General features: G+C 45.0%; 2 protein-coding genes across 4 annotated transcripts; both read left to right on the forward strand.

Moving 5' to 3' along the window:
• Positions 1 to 4,677: 4,677 nt before the first annotated feature.
• On the forward strand, positions 4,678 to 8,987 carry LOC120704000 (digalactosyldiacylglycerol synthase 1, chloroplastic-like). Of its 3 annotated transcripts, XM_039988250.1 has the most exons (8): positions 5,135 to 5,443; positions 5,655 to 5,939; positions 6,248 to 6,280; positions 6,746 to 6,833; positions 6,926 to 7,395; positions 7,474 to 7,740; positions 7,815 to 8,164; positions 8,273 to 8,987. In XM_039988250.1, exons 3-8 carry the CDS (start codon positions 6,260 to 6,262, stop codon positions 8,799 to 8,801), a joined length of 1,725 nt encoding a protein of 574 aa, XP_039844184.1. In that variant the 5' UTR covers positions 5,135 to 5,443; positions 5,655 to 5,939; positions 6,248 to 6,259; the 3' UTR covers positions 8,802 to 8,987. The 3 variants fall into 3 exon arrangements, with proteins under 3 accessions (XP_039844176.1, XP_039844180.1, XP_039844184.1); XM_039988242.1 differs by lacking the exon at positions 5,655 to 5,939 and having other exon boundaries at positions 4,678 to 5,443; XM_039988246.1 differs by having other exon boundaries at positions 4,695 to 5,939.
• A 2,114-nt stretch (positions 8,988 to 11,101) lies between these two features.
• On the forward strand, positions 11,102 to 14,740 carry LOC120704020 (receptor kinase-like protein Xa21). Its single transcript, XM_039988262.1, has 2 exons — positions 11,102 to 14,004; positions 14,097 to 14,740. The coding sequence occupies exons 1-2, from the start codon at positions 11,247 to 11,249 to the stop codon at positions 14,477 to 14,479; spliced, it is 3,141 nt and encodes a 1,046-aa protein (XP_039844196.1). The 5' UTR covers positions 11,102 to 11,246; the 3' UTR covers positions 14,480 to 14,740.
• The last annotated feature ends 736 nt before the right edge of the window (positions 14,741 to 15,476 follow it).

Here is a 15,476-nt window from a genome sequence, read left to right on the forward strand (position 1 = left end):
ACACAAAAGCTGTAGAAAATGATTCATTGAAACGTAAAGTTTCAAAAGAATCGCAAATGATCAAACTATAAATAAGGCTAGTTGATCACTTAAGAATTCCTTGAACAATAGATCAAGGGCAAACTTGTTCTAAACTCAAAGAATTTACCTCTCCTAAGGTTAACTAGGTTTTAGAACAAGACACTCACCATTCTATTAAAACAAGCATTCTAAGAGTCCTTAAAAGATACTCAAGAAGTAAAACATTTAAGTTTTTAACAATGTATGCACGTGCTATCGCCCTTACAACCAAAAATAACTGCCAAATACCTTTGGTCTTACATGGTTAATTTCGGTGGCACAGATACGGCTCTCTTTCTATATTATCTAGTTGAAAGGTCCTAATCGTTCTTAACCTATCGAAACATAGTTAGTGCACCTGCAGAAAACACATAGTTAAAAGCCACCTTGTAATACCCATAAATCGTCACCCTAGGGCTTTACGGTCTAAGCACCATCCTTAACGAGTCTGACGCACTTTTGTAAACATTTTTGTTGAGCACATCTTTTATTTAAAATATTTTTAAGGTTTGTTGTACCATCCGGAGTATACTTGTCTGCTCTGATACTAACTGTGGCAGAACCACTTTGTAATTACAGAATAGTTCAAGGGTCGAACTATAAACTAAAATTTCTTGTTGATCTAGGGCTCAAATGAAAAAGTGCCCAAAATGAAAGTTGTGCAGTTTTTCAAAATCTACAACTTTCATGTTGTGCAAATTTTCACTAGACCAAGGGATTTTGAAATATTTAGAAAAGTTTGGAAGAACTTGAATTAAATAAGGAAAACACCTTTTTGATAGCAAAATTCAAGGATTTTAGGGCTTATTTGCAACAAAGCTGCCAAAGTAATGATTACTAGCATATTTGCAAGAAAGCCCTTCATAAATTTGAAAATACTTCCTATGTTAAAAAAATTTTGCAAAAAGGGGCTAGTAATTTTGTATAATTACATATATGCCCTTAATTTGCATTTAAAATTTTTGACTATCACACAAAGGTAAATACACAAAATGCACACAAAATTTAGGTTCTAAAAGCTAGACACCTGAAGTGTCACAACACAGCCATAGAGTCACGAGTCTATATCTACAACAATTAGAGCCAATTCTCTTAGTGCCATAGAAATTTCTGTATATGAAAGCAAGCCGCCGTGTGCGTCCAAGGCATCTGATGATTCGATCTGACGGTGGCTTTTGCACGTGCGTGAGCAGCGACAGTGGCAGCGGCAAGAGGGTGAGAAGCCCGGTCTGGGCAGGCTGGAGCACCGGATGGCCGCGATGCAGCCGCAGCGGCAGCAGGATGCGCACGACCATGCCAAGTTGCCAAGACGTACCAGGGTGCCACCGCCAGGATGGCGGCTACTGCTCTCCTAGGAGAAAATCCTGAGGAGGAAGTGGAGATGGAAACGTCGTTCTGGAGCCCACTGAACCAGGTCGAAGGCCGACACGGCCGTGCACGAGTGGCCCTCGGTGATCCCACGCTACATGGCTGCAACAAGGTCGGTGTGCGGCAGCTACACCGACGCATGGCAGAAGCCCTTCCGATGGCGGGATCACCGGAGAATCGTCTAACTCGGGGCGGAGCGATGGGTAGAACAGCGGCGCAATCGCCAGGTACAGCCGGACTGGAGAGCTGCACTAGGGACTGGACACCGCCGCGGCTCAGCGTCAGCACACACACCAGCAAGGTCGCCTATATCTGAGCTTGACCTGAGCATGGCATTGACAAAGTCCAGTGCATGATCATGAATATGGTTGAATGTTACTGTTGTTCGTAATATGTATAGCTTTTGTGGCCAATGCCTCTGTGAAGGCCCCTAAATCTCTTTGTTATGGCTGAATTGAGATTGAATATTTTATTTATCTTTTCACAAATTTATGCTAGTCTGTTTCCTTCTACTTTCAAATATTTATTTGGAGATCAAAGTGACATCTTCTGAATCATTTCTACTTTCGGTTGTGACTTTCAAATACGATTAGCAAATTTGAGAATCTGAATGTCTTCGCAAGAGGATAAAGCAAGTAGGGGTAGACTTGTCATTTCCCTTCTCACTCTTCAATAAGTTGAATTAAATAGTGGATATAATATCTTCTAGCGAATGTACGTGATTTTAATGTACGTGATTTTATAGTGTCTTATGACAAAGGCTCTCCTTTCTAGTGGTTTACAGCAAAGTGCACTTTTAACAGTGTCTGGTTGCAAATTTTCTCTCTAGTTATCAGTAGTCATGGACATCTAGGGGCGGATCCAGTGTGGTGGTGGTGTGTGTGCCGTGTGCGTGTGGGGTGGAATGGGGTGCGTGGGTGGGTGGGGGGCTTGGCTCAGCAACTTCATGGAAAGAAGTAGGTGGTTTGGCTTGGCAGGGGCGTCATGAGTGCTACACTTTCTATGCTCGCGATGAGAAGCCACGTCTTGCCGTAGCAGGTGACTCGGTTTGGTAGTTGCCACAAGAGTCATGAGTGATGAGCGCCTTGGTTGGCGGGGTGGGGGCTGGCTGGTCGGTGATGTGTGCGGGCTTGGTGTAACGAACATGGCCGCTATTTCGAGTGATTTTGATTATCGATGAACAACACAATCATTAGTACTAATAACATTCTATCAAGATATACTTTGAAGGTATTTATTAGGTTCCAAGGATGTAATGGAAGCCATTCAAATCATCAAATATGAAAATACACGTAAAGAAACGAAGCAAAACAAGCAGCAATGCATTGACAAAGTAGTTTGGTCAAGTGACAAATTAAATTGGTCAATGCTGCGAGAAATCAGTAGCACCGGTTTGACCGATGATGGGTCATCGGTGTATCCGATGCTTTCCAGATAGACCGACCCAAGGGCATCGGTGCAAATGGATGGTGCAGGGCTGAGTCAGCTGAAGAAATTCAAGAGGCACCGGTTAAACCGATGGTACAAGAAGGCATCAGTGCATCTACCATACTATTGCCCAGAGAGCATGTCAGGGCGCGTACAGCCCAATCTTCAGCACTGGTTGAACCGATGAAGCATCGATGCAATGCACCGGTTCAACCGGTGGTTGCTACATCTGCTGCAGGAGTGTCAGAGTAGCCAACGGATAGTTTTCAGCCTGTGTGTGACCGGTTAAACCGACGGTACCCACCGGTTTAACCGATACCTACGCAGAAAAAAACATAACGGTTACAAACAGCTAGCTCGACTTGGTGGGCTATATATATGGCATCCCCCAGCTATTTTTGAGTCGCTGGAGTTCCTAGAAGCCACATACACATTCAAGAACACATCCAAGCCATCCAAGTGCAAATAGATCAAATTTTTAGGCTTAGCACAAGCTTTGTGAGTGTTAGTGCTAGGATTAGCTCTTTAGAGAGTGTGAGAGCAAGGTGTTGTGCCTTGTGGCTGGTTCAAGAGTGAACCAACAAAGTATTTTGGTGCACCGGCCCCTTGGAGCATTTGGTGGCTCGCCGGCACGTCATCGACCCTCCGGCTTGATGTGGAGCGGCAACGACGACCTTGTACGGGGGACGTGGAGACTCCCTCTCCTTTGTGAGCAAGCTCCTTAGTGGAAAGCGGGATCAAGGTGACCGTGATTGTGTTCACGGAAGAGACTTAATTGTCGGAAGAATACTCTTCGTGAGTGCTTCAACAACGTGGATGTAGGGGCGTCTTTATGGCAATCTGAACCACGGAATAAATTTTCGTGTCGAGAGTTTGTTTCCTCTAATCCCTCCTTTAAGCTTCCGTATTTCATATTGTAATCTTTGTGCCTTTACTTTCTTAGTGTAGTATCTTGTTAGGATTGTCCATAGGTTGCAAAACTCTTTTTGGGATAAGGGTTTCACACTAGAAGAATCATAGTTGCACATCTTGATATATTATTTTAGTTTAAATTTTTGTGCAAATTAGCTGGAGCTATAGGTTAAAGTTTTAGAGTGCCTAATTTACTTCATGCGCCTCTTAAACTAGAGCACCCGATCACTTTCGCTCGAGAGTCACTCGAGAGGCATCCGGCCATCACTGATCGTTCATTATGAGAACTACTCTGCCTTTCAGACTGTGCGTATACTACCTCTATGCGCAACCGTGTACCCGGCAGCACATGTGCCTCGGGGATGGACGGTAAGTGGCAACCAGAAAGGCTCACAATGAATACGTTCAAAGAGTCACGAATCTATATCTACGATAATCAGAGCTAATTCCCTCACTGTCATACAAATTTCTATATAATGAAAACCCAACACTATATGGGCAGGTCTCGCAAAAAAAAAACTATACGGGCAGTTAGGCTATCCACGTCTGCACAAAAGATTTCATTCGTTCGATCGATTCTATGCGATGCATATACGGAGCTTTGGAGTGGGAAAGCTCAGCCGTCCGTGGCCGTGGTTGGCTGGCCGGCTGCTCGCCTGCTCCAGCCTCCAGGCTTCCGGTTCCGTGGCATCCCCCAAGCCAGTGGAAGCATATTCCCCCACAGCCCCGCTCCCTCCTCGATCGCACGTACGCCCACGTCAGCAGAGCCCCCCGTGCCACCTCACCACAAACCCGGATTCCATGGGCCCCGCAGATCCAGCACGCACCATCCACCTCACTGGCAAGCGGACCCCGCACGCCAGGCCCCAACACCTCCGAATTAGCACGCGGCTTTCTTCCTGCCGGGCCCGATTCAACGCGTGACCTCCTCGTCGTCGTCTTCCGCTCTCCTTCCCGACTCCTCGCGTGTTGTCTCCTCTTCCACCTCCTCTCAACTACTGCTCGCGAACCCTAGCCGTGACCCAATCAGGAACCAGCCATGGAGGCGGGGGCGTCGCCGCCCCGGTCGGTATCCGTCGGCGGCGGCGGCGGCGGCTTCGGAGGGGCGCGCGGCGACGACAGCGCCTTCTCGTTCCTCTCCAAGGGGTGGCGCGAGGTGCGGGACTCCGCCACCGCCGACCTGCGCCTCATGCGCGCGCGGGCCTACTCCCTCCGCACGCTCGCGGACCGCGAGCTCGAGCACCTCCTCGCGTCCGCCTCCACCGCGCTCGCCGCCGCGCCGCCGCTCGCCGCGGGGGCGCCCATCGCCGAGCTCGAGTTCGTGCGCACCCGGATCCAGCCCAAGATCTCCGAGCTGCGGCGCCGGTACGCGTCGCGGGAGCGGGACCTCGGCCGCCGGGTGCTCGAGGGCTGGGCCCCGGGCGGGCCCGCCCGCGCCCGCGTCGACCTCTCCGGGATCACCGCCATCCGCAACGCCATCGTCTCCGAGGCGGACGGCGGCGAGCGGTGGAGGCGCGCCGCGTGGAAGGGGGAGGCGGAGGAGGGGAAGGAGTGGGAGGTGGTCAGGATGATACGGGACGGCATCAAGGAGTTTGAGCGTCGGAACCAAACCAGCGAGATTTTCGAGGGGTTGCGCAGTACCGGCGAGCTCGTTGAGAAATTCAAGTCCAGCCTGGTAATTTTGCACATTGATTCCACTAATTGTTCTAGTTAATTGAGCAACACTAAGCGGCATGTATGTATTGGGTGGATTGCTCTAGAAAGTTTTAGAATTGAGTTCAGTAGTACTTGGACCACACACTCCCTGATTGGAATAGGTTCTGTGGAACAATCTGAACTAAGGGGAGGAAAAGTCAGGCACTAGTTGTTTCATTTATTTCTGTCAGGTGTAAGAAATGGATAGATGTTATGATGACCAACATGAATGCAATCTAAGGAGTGAGGGCCTGTTTGGGACGGCTTCGCCGGCTCCGGCTACCGTAGCATACTGTAGCGGCACTGTAGCGCAAAGCTGGTGAAGCCGCATTTTCCCAGCTCCACCGGCTCCTCCCCTCCCGCAGTTGACTGTAGCATGGAGCCGGCGGTTTCAGCTCCGCGCTACAGCACTGAGCCAGAGTGCCTCGCGACGGAGCCATCCCAAACACGCCTTGAGATAATGGAAACTGCAAAATGTAAGTATAATTGCTTGACCTTAATTAGATTTATACACATGAATTTCAGTTCTCATGTGAGTATGTATTCAATGGACCATTAGGTTGCATAGTTTTTGAATGAGAGGGTTGATGAGATATTATTAATCTTATTAATTAAATTCCAATAAAATCTCAGTTCATGTAACAAGCTGTTGATAGAGCAAATTTCAAATTAACTATCATGTCCAATAGTTATACTCCAGAAAATCTCGCTTCTATTGGATTATATGAGCACTATAAAGTCATAGTTAGCTAACATATTCACCTTTATTCTCCTTTTGGTGCAGAAATCATTCAACATGGAGTCTCAAGGAGCCAAGGTAACTCAAAACCCATAAAAAAATATGATTATATATGTAAAGAATTTGTCTATCTCAAGACATGTTCTTCATAATTTAATTTTGTGCCAAACATAGATGTGATGAATTGTGGTTCTAGGTGTTATTTGCCCTAGTTTACCCGTTTCCATATTTCTCTTCGATCAGTTGGTTTGTACGAGCAACATGGTAAAAGGGGGTTAGTTTAAAAACCCTGCATGGGCACTGAAATGGTGAATGATCTTTCACATCAGTGCTTGCTGTTACTTGAAATTATATATGCCTTGGATCTTGCAGACATGTATGGGGCTTTGTTCCTGTTCTGAACACTGAACTGTAGATCTTTCCAAAAGAATGCAACCATTTTTTTAAATATTTGATAGTAATTGATAATGAAAGCTCAAAGTTCTTTTATCGATAGTTCATTATGATGTATTCTTCTTAACTTAATCTTGGTGCTTGATGCAGGAAATCCCTCCACTGGATCTAACTGAAATACTGGCAAATCTAGTAAGGCAGTCTGAACCATTTTTGGATCAACTTGGTGTACGAAGAGGTACAGATAAAAATCATAAAGCGTGCACCTGCATCCTATTTTCTTCCATTTATCAGGTGTTGACCCTCTTATATGTTCATACTGTGGCCCAGATCAATGTGACAGGCTAGTGGACGCATTGTATAGGAAACAAAATCATTCCCTTTCAGAAGACACATCCTTGCTTGTAAATGATAACTCATCAGATGAACTTGACTTGAGAATCGCCAGTGTGGTTCAAAGTACTGGTTATCATGCTGATGATTGTCTCTGGAGTGAACCTGCAAAGTATGAGGTCTCATCAGACAATAAAAGACATGTGGCTATTGTCACCACAGCAAGCCTTCCTTGGATGACAGGAACAGCAGTTAATCCATTGTTCCGTGCAGCATATCTTGCAAAAGGTACCAAACAAGATGTGACTCTTGTAGTTCCTTGGCTCTGCAAATCAGACCAAGAACTAGTATACCCAAATAGCATGACCTTCAGTTCACCAGAAGAGCAGGAAACTTATATAAGGAACTGGCTAGAGGAAAGACTTGGCTTTGAATCAAACTTCAAGATATCATTCTATCCTGGCAAGGTTACAATCTAATGCATCTTATGTCAAATTCAATATTTTATTACTTCAAATTGACATGACATTTTATATGCTCTGCAGTTCTCAAAGGAGCGGCGTAGCATCACTCCTGCTGGTGATACGTCTCAGTTCATTCCGTCAAGAGAAGCTGATATAGCAATATTGGAAGAACCAGAGCATCTCAACTGGTATCATCATGGGAAACGCTGGACTGACAAGTTCAACCATGTTGTTGGTGTAATTCATACAAACTACCTGGAATATATCAAGAGAGAGAAGAATGGAGCTCTTCAAGCTTTTCTAGTTAAACACATCAACAATTGGGTGACCAGAGCATACTGTGACAAGGTACATTGTTTCACTAAGTTGTTTTGCTAATTATGTTGTTGCCCAAGAACATTTCTAATGGTATCCTTGTGTAGGTTTTGCGTCTTTCTGCAGCAACTCAAGATTTACCGAAGTCTATTGTCTGCAATGTTCATGGCGTAAACCCAAAGTTTCTGAAGATTGGAGAGAAAATTACTGCAGATAGGGAGAGTGGTGAGCCGTCATTTTCCAAGGGAGCATATTTTCTTGGGAAGATGGTTTGGGCCAAGGGTTATAGGGAACTGATAGATTTGATGGCTAAACATAAAAGTGACTTGGAAGGATTCAAGTTAGATGTATATGGAAGTGGTGAGGACTCGCATAAAGTTCAGTCTACTGCCAGGAAGCTGGATTTGAGTCTTAATTTTTTCAAGGGAAGGGATCATGCTAATAATTCACTCCATGGGTACGTATCAAGAAACTATTGATGGTTCTCAAATCTCAATCAATTCATCATCTGCATCCCACTTGCCGTTATTTACTGATGCAGCCATCCATTTTGTATTGTTCTCAGGTACAAGGTTTTCATAAATCCTAGCATTAGTGATGTCCTTTGCACAGCAACAGCAGAGGCTCTTGCAATGGGGAAAATTGTCATTTGTGCAGAACATCCATCAAACGAGTTTTTCATGTCATTTCCAAACTGCTTGACATACAAAACTTCGGAGGAATTTGTCACCAGAGTGAAAGAAGCAATGGATAGAGAACCCCAACCTCTAACCCCAGAGCAAAGATACAACCTATCATGGGAGGCAGCAACCGAAAGGTTTATGGAGTACTCAGACCTTGACAAGGTTCTCAACGATGAGGTTGTTCAGCCTGGACAAGCCAGAACTAGAAACAAATCGAGAAGAACCTCACAGCCCAATTTGTCCGACATCATGGATGGTGGATTGGCGTTTGCTCATCGATGCCTAACTGGTAGCGAGGTCCTGAGGTTGGCAACAGGTGCCATTCCTGGCACTCGTGACTATGATAAGCAGCACTGTGTGGATATGGGCCTTTTGCCGCCTCAGGTCCAAAACCCTGTTTATGGCTGGTGATGACTGATGAGTTATGCATAGGTATATATAGATAATACACTACCTAGACTAACATTTAGTGTTGTAATTGTAGCGCCCATGATGAACTTTGGCCATTATTTGTACCGTCTGTTATAAGGTTCTTTCTCCTTAATTTGGAGGTGTATTACAGAAAGTCAGTACATAGTAATCGAGTTCATGACCCCAGGAGACTGTCTGCATTCTCTTTTGCTCTCTACTTTACCATAGAATCTTGGTTTGTCCAAGCTGGCAAAAGGCAATTGATCCAGTGAAACTTTTGGTATTGGTCGTGCATAACTTTATCGAAAGGCTCCTGGTTTCTCCCGCCGTCTTTTAAAATCATGCATTCATGTTCAATTGCACAACGGCCTTTGCAGCTGCGACCACCATGCATTCATGTTCATGGAAGGCGTTCGCATGAATCCAATTCAGCGGTCGATCGCCTGACACGCTCCGCTCCATGGGGCCCACCTTAGGAAGTCATTTCCTTTTTCTCCCTTAGTTTTCTATTTTGATTATACTTAACATGTGGGTACTATGGGTAGATCATTAGTATATGAAATATTTTCTTCCCTTTCTTTTCCTTTGCCTTTCATTTTTTGTCGTTTCTTTCTTATTTAACATAACATGTGGGTACTTACAATCATTAGCTATATGGCTAATCAAATTCATATGTTTGAAAAGTTTGTCTAGAAAGAATTATGCACAAAGTTGTACAGAATAAGTTGTGAGTACAAATTTATGATGATGATGATTACTTGTACAAATTATTTATAAAAGTTATATTAGAAAAATTATGCTGAGAAATTTTCATTATAATTTTACTCGTAAACTTCATTAGCACTCTAGTCATGTGAACTTGTGAAGATATTTAGAAAAAATTATAAGGATAGGTTATACCTAAAAGTTTTGTTCGAAACTTCTCTAACATAAATTTCATTGAAAAAGATATTTAAAATTTTTGAATATGAAAATTATACATAAAAGTTATATATAAAATTTTATAACTTTCTAAAAATAGAAAATTGCATAAAACAAAATTTTCCTTTTGGAAAATTTGGCGTTGTCCAAAGATCGATTGCTTTTTTTGAGGGAATCTGCTCATTCTTTATTCACCAAGAATATGTCTCCTCATCGTTCTCAACTTCTCATGGCATAGGCGTGGGCGTGGGCACCGGCCTCGCCCTTGTCCTTTGAATTTACTTTGCAAGGATTCGAAAAATAACATAATGGTTTTATTTTAGAGAGTCATGCCTAACTTAGGCCTTGTTTTGTTGCAAAATTCAAAATTTCAAATCTATCACATCGAACAGGAATCTTACATGCATGGAGTACTAAATCTAGACAAAATAAACTAATTGCATAGTTTACTTATAAATTACGAGACGAATCTAATGTGATGGATTAATTAGGCTCCTTAAATTTGTCTCGTAGTTTACAGATGAGTTCTGTAATTAATTTTGTGATTAGTCTATATTTAGTATTTCAAATGTGAAAAGATTCAATTTCAAAAAGTTTACACCCCTCAACAAAACGAGGTCTTAAAATACTAGAAATGTTGGTATTGGGGTGTATCTACAAATCCAACTCTTCCCAACCTCGGAGATAGAGTTGCTCACGGATTGGTGTGATCTAGTGACGCTAAATTGATTAGTGTGCCCGAAAGGATTGCTTCTTGAAAAATTCAGTTTTACATGTAATGTTATTAGAATTTTAGATTGATGAAGAGGCTAAAAAAGATCGGCATACATTTGGCTGCTGGAAGCCTGACGCACTGAGGCTCTGTTTAGTTTGAGGGACTTTTGTTGAAATCCCTATGACTTATGGGACTTTTAAACCAAACAGGTGGGACTTAGGGACTTTTTTTTAGGGTAGAGACTTTTTTTGAAGAAGACCCTCATGAGGAGCTTTTATGGACTTTTGGGCTACAATTCCACCTACTGCCCCTTACCTTATCCGCATGCATGTAGGGAGAAGGGGTAAAAATGTCTTTTGAACACACTATTTAATGAGGTTTAGTCCCTTTAATCATTGAAAACAAATAGGATGGGACTTTTGTTTAGACCCAGGGTCTTTTGGAGGGGCTAGAGACTTATGGAAACCAAACAGAGTCTGAATGAAGTCACCAGCAAACATCAACTAGCTAGGCGACTAAGACGTGACTGAAGACGCAGAGTTTTCACTCGGAGAAATTAAGGCGAACGCTGTCGTCGTGTCATCCAACGGACCTCTCGTTCGGTCACGCGCTTCCTTTCATGTCTTCTTCGCGCACACCCGGTGTCAAAAGATTGAGCATCAGTTTCATACATCGGCAAAGATGATCGAGACGGACGTACGGCCGGCCGGCCGGCGCTGCTTCTAAGTGCTAACCAGAATCCGGCCTCCCATTGCTCTCCTACAGCCCTTCCACCAAGAGGACCAACCAATCTAAGAAACGGCACGGCCATGTCGATGCGCGGCTGCTGGAGTTTGCTATGTATGCTCGGCCTCCGCGTCGTCCTGACGATGGCCACGCCGGCGAGCGGCGGCGGCGGCGGCGATGAGGCCGCGCTGCTCGCCATAAAGGCCGAGCTCGGCTGCGGCGGCGGCTCTGGCGGCGCGCTGGCCTCGTGGAACGGCAGCACCGGCTTCTGCAGCTGGGAGGGGGTGTCCTGCACCCGCGGTAGGAACCCGCCGCGGGTGGTGGTGCTAAGCCTGTGGAGGCAAGGGCTTGCCGGGACGCTCTCCGCGGCCGTCGGGAACCTCACGTTCCTGCGAGCGCTCGAGCTGGGGTTCAACTGGCTGCACGGCGAGGTCCCCGCGAGCCTGGGCCGTCTCCGGCGCCTCCGTTACTTGGACCTTGGCTACAACACCGTCTCCGGCGAGATCCCGGCCAACCTGAGCTCGTGCGTGGCCATGGAGCAGATGTTCCTCGACGCCAACAACCTCGTCGGCCGCATACCTGCCGAGCTCGGGGACAGGCTGACGCAGGTCCAGGTGCTCCGTCTCAAGAACAACAGTCTCACCGGTCCCATCCCGGCGTCGCTCGCCAACATGTCGTCCCTGTGGCACCTCGCCCTCGCCAACAACCAGCTCGACGGCCCGATCCCACCGGGACTCGCCGCCCTCGCCGGCCTTCGGCATCTTGACCTCGCCGTGAACAAGCTGGACGGTGCGCTCCCGATCTCCATGTACAATCTGTCGTTGCTGAGGGTCTTCCATGTGGAAGGGAACCGGCTGCTTGGCAGCATTCCTGCTGACATCGGCGGCAAGTTCCCCGTCATGGAGGATTTCAGCCTTGCCAACAACAGGCTCACCGGAGGAATCCCTTCTTCCATCTCGAATCTCACCACTCTCACAAGCTTGCAGCTCTCAATCAACGGATTCACCGGACTTGTGCCTCGCGATCTCGGGAGGCTGCATCGTCTTCAGTATCTGTACATGCCTCACAATCTGCTTGAGGCAGGCGACACGGAGGGCTGGGAGTTCATCACTTCGCTGGCCAACTGCAGCCGGATGCTGCAACTGAGCCTCAGTGACAACTCCTTCGGTGGACAACTGCCCAGCTCCGTGGTAAACCTGTCAGCCACGCTCCAGTATTTCTATCTGTCAGATTGTACTTTCTCTGGCAGCATCCCGGAGGACATTGGCAATTTAGTTGGACTAGAAATACTTTCTTTCTCAAACACCTCGATATCTGGAGTGATCCCCAACAGCATCGGTAAACTTGCAAACTTGGTTCAGCTTGGCTTGTACAGGACTGGGTTATCAGGGCTTATACCATCGTCACTTGGAAACCTTACACGGCTGAACATGATTATTGCATACAGTAACAACTTGGAAGGACCAGTCCCGCCAAGCCTCGGCAAACTAACAAATCTATATCTTCTTGATCTATCAGCAAACTACCGCTTAAATGGTTCAATACCGAGGGCAATTTTTTTGCCTTCCCTTTATAGCTTGAACTTATCATACAATTCATTCTCTGGACCCCTTCCATCAGAAGTTGGTAACATGGTTAACCTCAACAAGTTGATCCTATCAGGAAACCGACTGTCCAGCCAAATCCCTGATTCTACTGGGAATTGCCTAGTCCTAGAGTCATTGATGCTGGATGACAACATGTTTGAAGGAAGCATACCGCAATCTCTGCAGAATGTAAAAGGGCTCCGGGTACTGAACCTGACCGCCAACAGATTGTCTGGTACGATACCTGACACTCTTAGCAACATCAACGACTTGCAAGAGTTGTATTTAGCGCGTAACAACCTGTCAGGACTGATCCCAGCATCTCTGCAGAAATTAGCATCGTTGCTCACATTCGATGCGTCATTCAATGATTTGCAAGGTCAAGTGCCGAACGGGGGTGTTTTCGCAAACTTGACCGCCATATCTGTAACTGGAAACAGCAAGCTGTGTGGTGGAATACCTCAGCTTCGCTTGGCTCCATGCCCCACACATACTACAAGAGACAGCAAAACAGATAGGTCCAAGTCTCTGATGATTTCTCTGACCACAACGGGAGCAACGCTGTTGCTAGTTTCAGTCGCTGTTACTATTTGGAAGCTTAAACAAAGACCAAGAAGTCAAGCTCTACCCACAGTTACCGAGGAAGGCTTCCAAAGAGTTTCGTATCAGGCATTGTTGCGAGGAACAGATGGATTTTCAGAATCTAACTTGCTTGGCAAAGGAAGATATGGAGCGGTTTACAAATGCACATTAGAAGGTGAGGATACACCTGTAGTTCTAAAAGTATTCAACCTTCAACAATCAGGATCGTCTAAGAGTTTCCAGGCTGAATGTGAGGTGCTGAGAAGGGTACGTCACCGTTGTCTCATAAAGATCATCACATGCTGTTCAAGCATCGATAATCAAGGTCAAGATTTCAAGGCATTAGTAATGGACCTCATGCCCAACGGGAGCTTAGATGGTTGGCTACATCCGAAATACAGCATTGCCACTCTAAACAATACTCTGAGCCTCGCTCAGAGGCTAGATATTGCTGTTCATGTTATTGATGCTCTGGACTATCTTCATAGTCACTGTCAGCCACCAATAGTTCATTGTGATGTCAAGCCAAGCAACATTCTTCTTGCAGAAGACATGAGTGCCCGAGTTGGAGACTTTGGTATATCAAGGATCCTGCTTGAAAGTGCAAACAAAGTTGGGCAAAATTCAAGTAGCACAATCGGAATAAGAGGCTCAATTGGCTATGTTGCTCCAGGTAAATCAAATTGTTGCATTCTTTTTACCCTTACCCTAGCTCTTTCATACATATTTTACAGTGATGAATATTAACATATTGCACAATTGTAGAATATGGTGATGGTTCTCCAATCTCAACTCTTGGTGATGTTTATAGCCTTGGGATATTGCTACTTGAGATGTTTACGGGCAGGAGCCCAACGGATGATATGTTTAGAGAATCAGTAGACCTTCACAAGTTTTCAGAGGCTGCTCTCCCTGACAGGGTCTTGGAGATAGCTGATCCGACAATATGGGTGCACAATGACGCCAACGATAAGATCACAAGAAGCATAGTTCAGGAGTGTTTGGTCTCTATCATTAGGATTGGCATATCATGCTCAAAGAAGCAACCCAGAGAGCGAATGCCGATACGAGATGCAGCCGTGGAGATGCATGCTATCAGAGATGCACACCTGGTGTTAATTAGCAACCACTCTTGCGGTGGAACATGAAAGAGAAGTTGACACGCTAATAAGACATGCACCAACTATTAGCAAATAGTGTTTTTTTTTTGTTTGCGAAATATTAGCAAATAGTGTTGAAGACATGTCCAGAACAAGATCGACTGCAGATGACCACATATTACCCGGAACACTTGATAGTGACATACACCCATAGACATGTATTCATAGCTTTAACACTATGTGTGATGTATCTGATCTATCAAATTTCTACTTAAGTAGCCAATCGAATACAATGCCAAGTTATATTTACCAGAGTATAAACTAGTTATTTCTTAAATGCAATGCTTCTGATGCATGAATGTCCAAGCCTGATCAAGTACCACTTTGTTTCATATTTTGCTATTTGGTGGTGCACCATTACTCAGCTAAGTATGATCAATTATATGGCTAATTTTAACCTAGATCTTTCCTTTTGGATCGAATATTACTTCCCACATCTTTTTGTGGATTTTTTTCTCACGTATATTTTTGTTGCCTCAACATTTCCTTACCGACTTTTTTATTCAAAATTTTAAAATAAATGTCTCATCAACTTTTCTAAACAAGTTTTTTAGTCTGCATTCAGTGATTTAACTTTTCTTATATAACTGATGTTGATTTAACAGTGTTATAAGAAATTTTGATTCAAAATTTTTACCAGAGTTTTTTTAGATAATGGAAACATATCTGGCCTCTGCAGCCGCACACAGCCAAACTTTTACAAAATTCTCAGCACACAAGCTGATAAAATAGAGTTAAGAGTACACAAACACTTGAAGGAATTAAAAAGCAGAGTCTATTATTGCTTCTCCATCCATTCTTGGCAAAGATATCCAAGGCGACGACATCCAATGCCTTGCTCGCCAAACAGATAGTCTTCCTTGTATCCTCACGCTGTAGCAGGGACCAAAATCGCAGCCAGTACGCTCCCCTGAAGATAGCCTGCATAAATGAGGTAAATATTTTTTTCTCAAAAATTAAATCGTTACGTGTACACCATATCGCC

The sequence above is a fragment of the Panicum virgatum genome, chromosome 1K (genome assembly GCF_016808335.1).
Source record: "Panicum virgatum strain AP13 chromosome 1K, P.virgatum_v5, whole genome shotgun sequence".
Classification (NCBI taxonomy): domain Eukaryota; kingdom Viridiplantae; phylum Streptophyta; class Magnoliopsida; order Poales; family Poaceae; genus Panicum; species Panicum virgatum.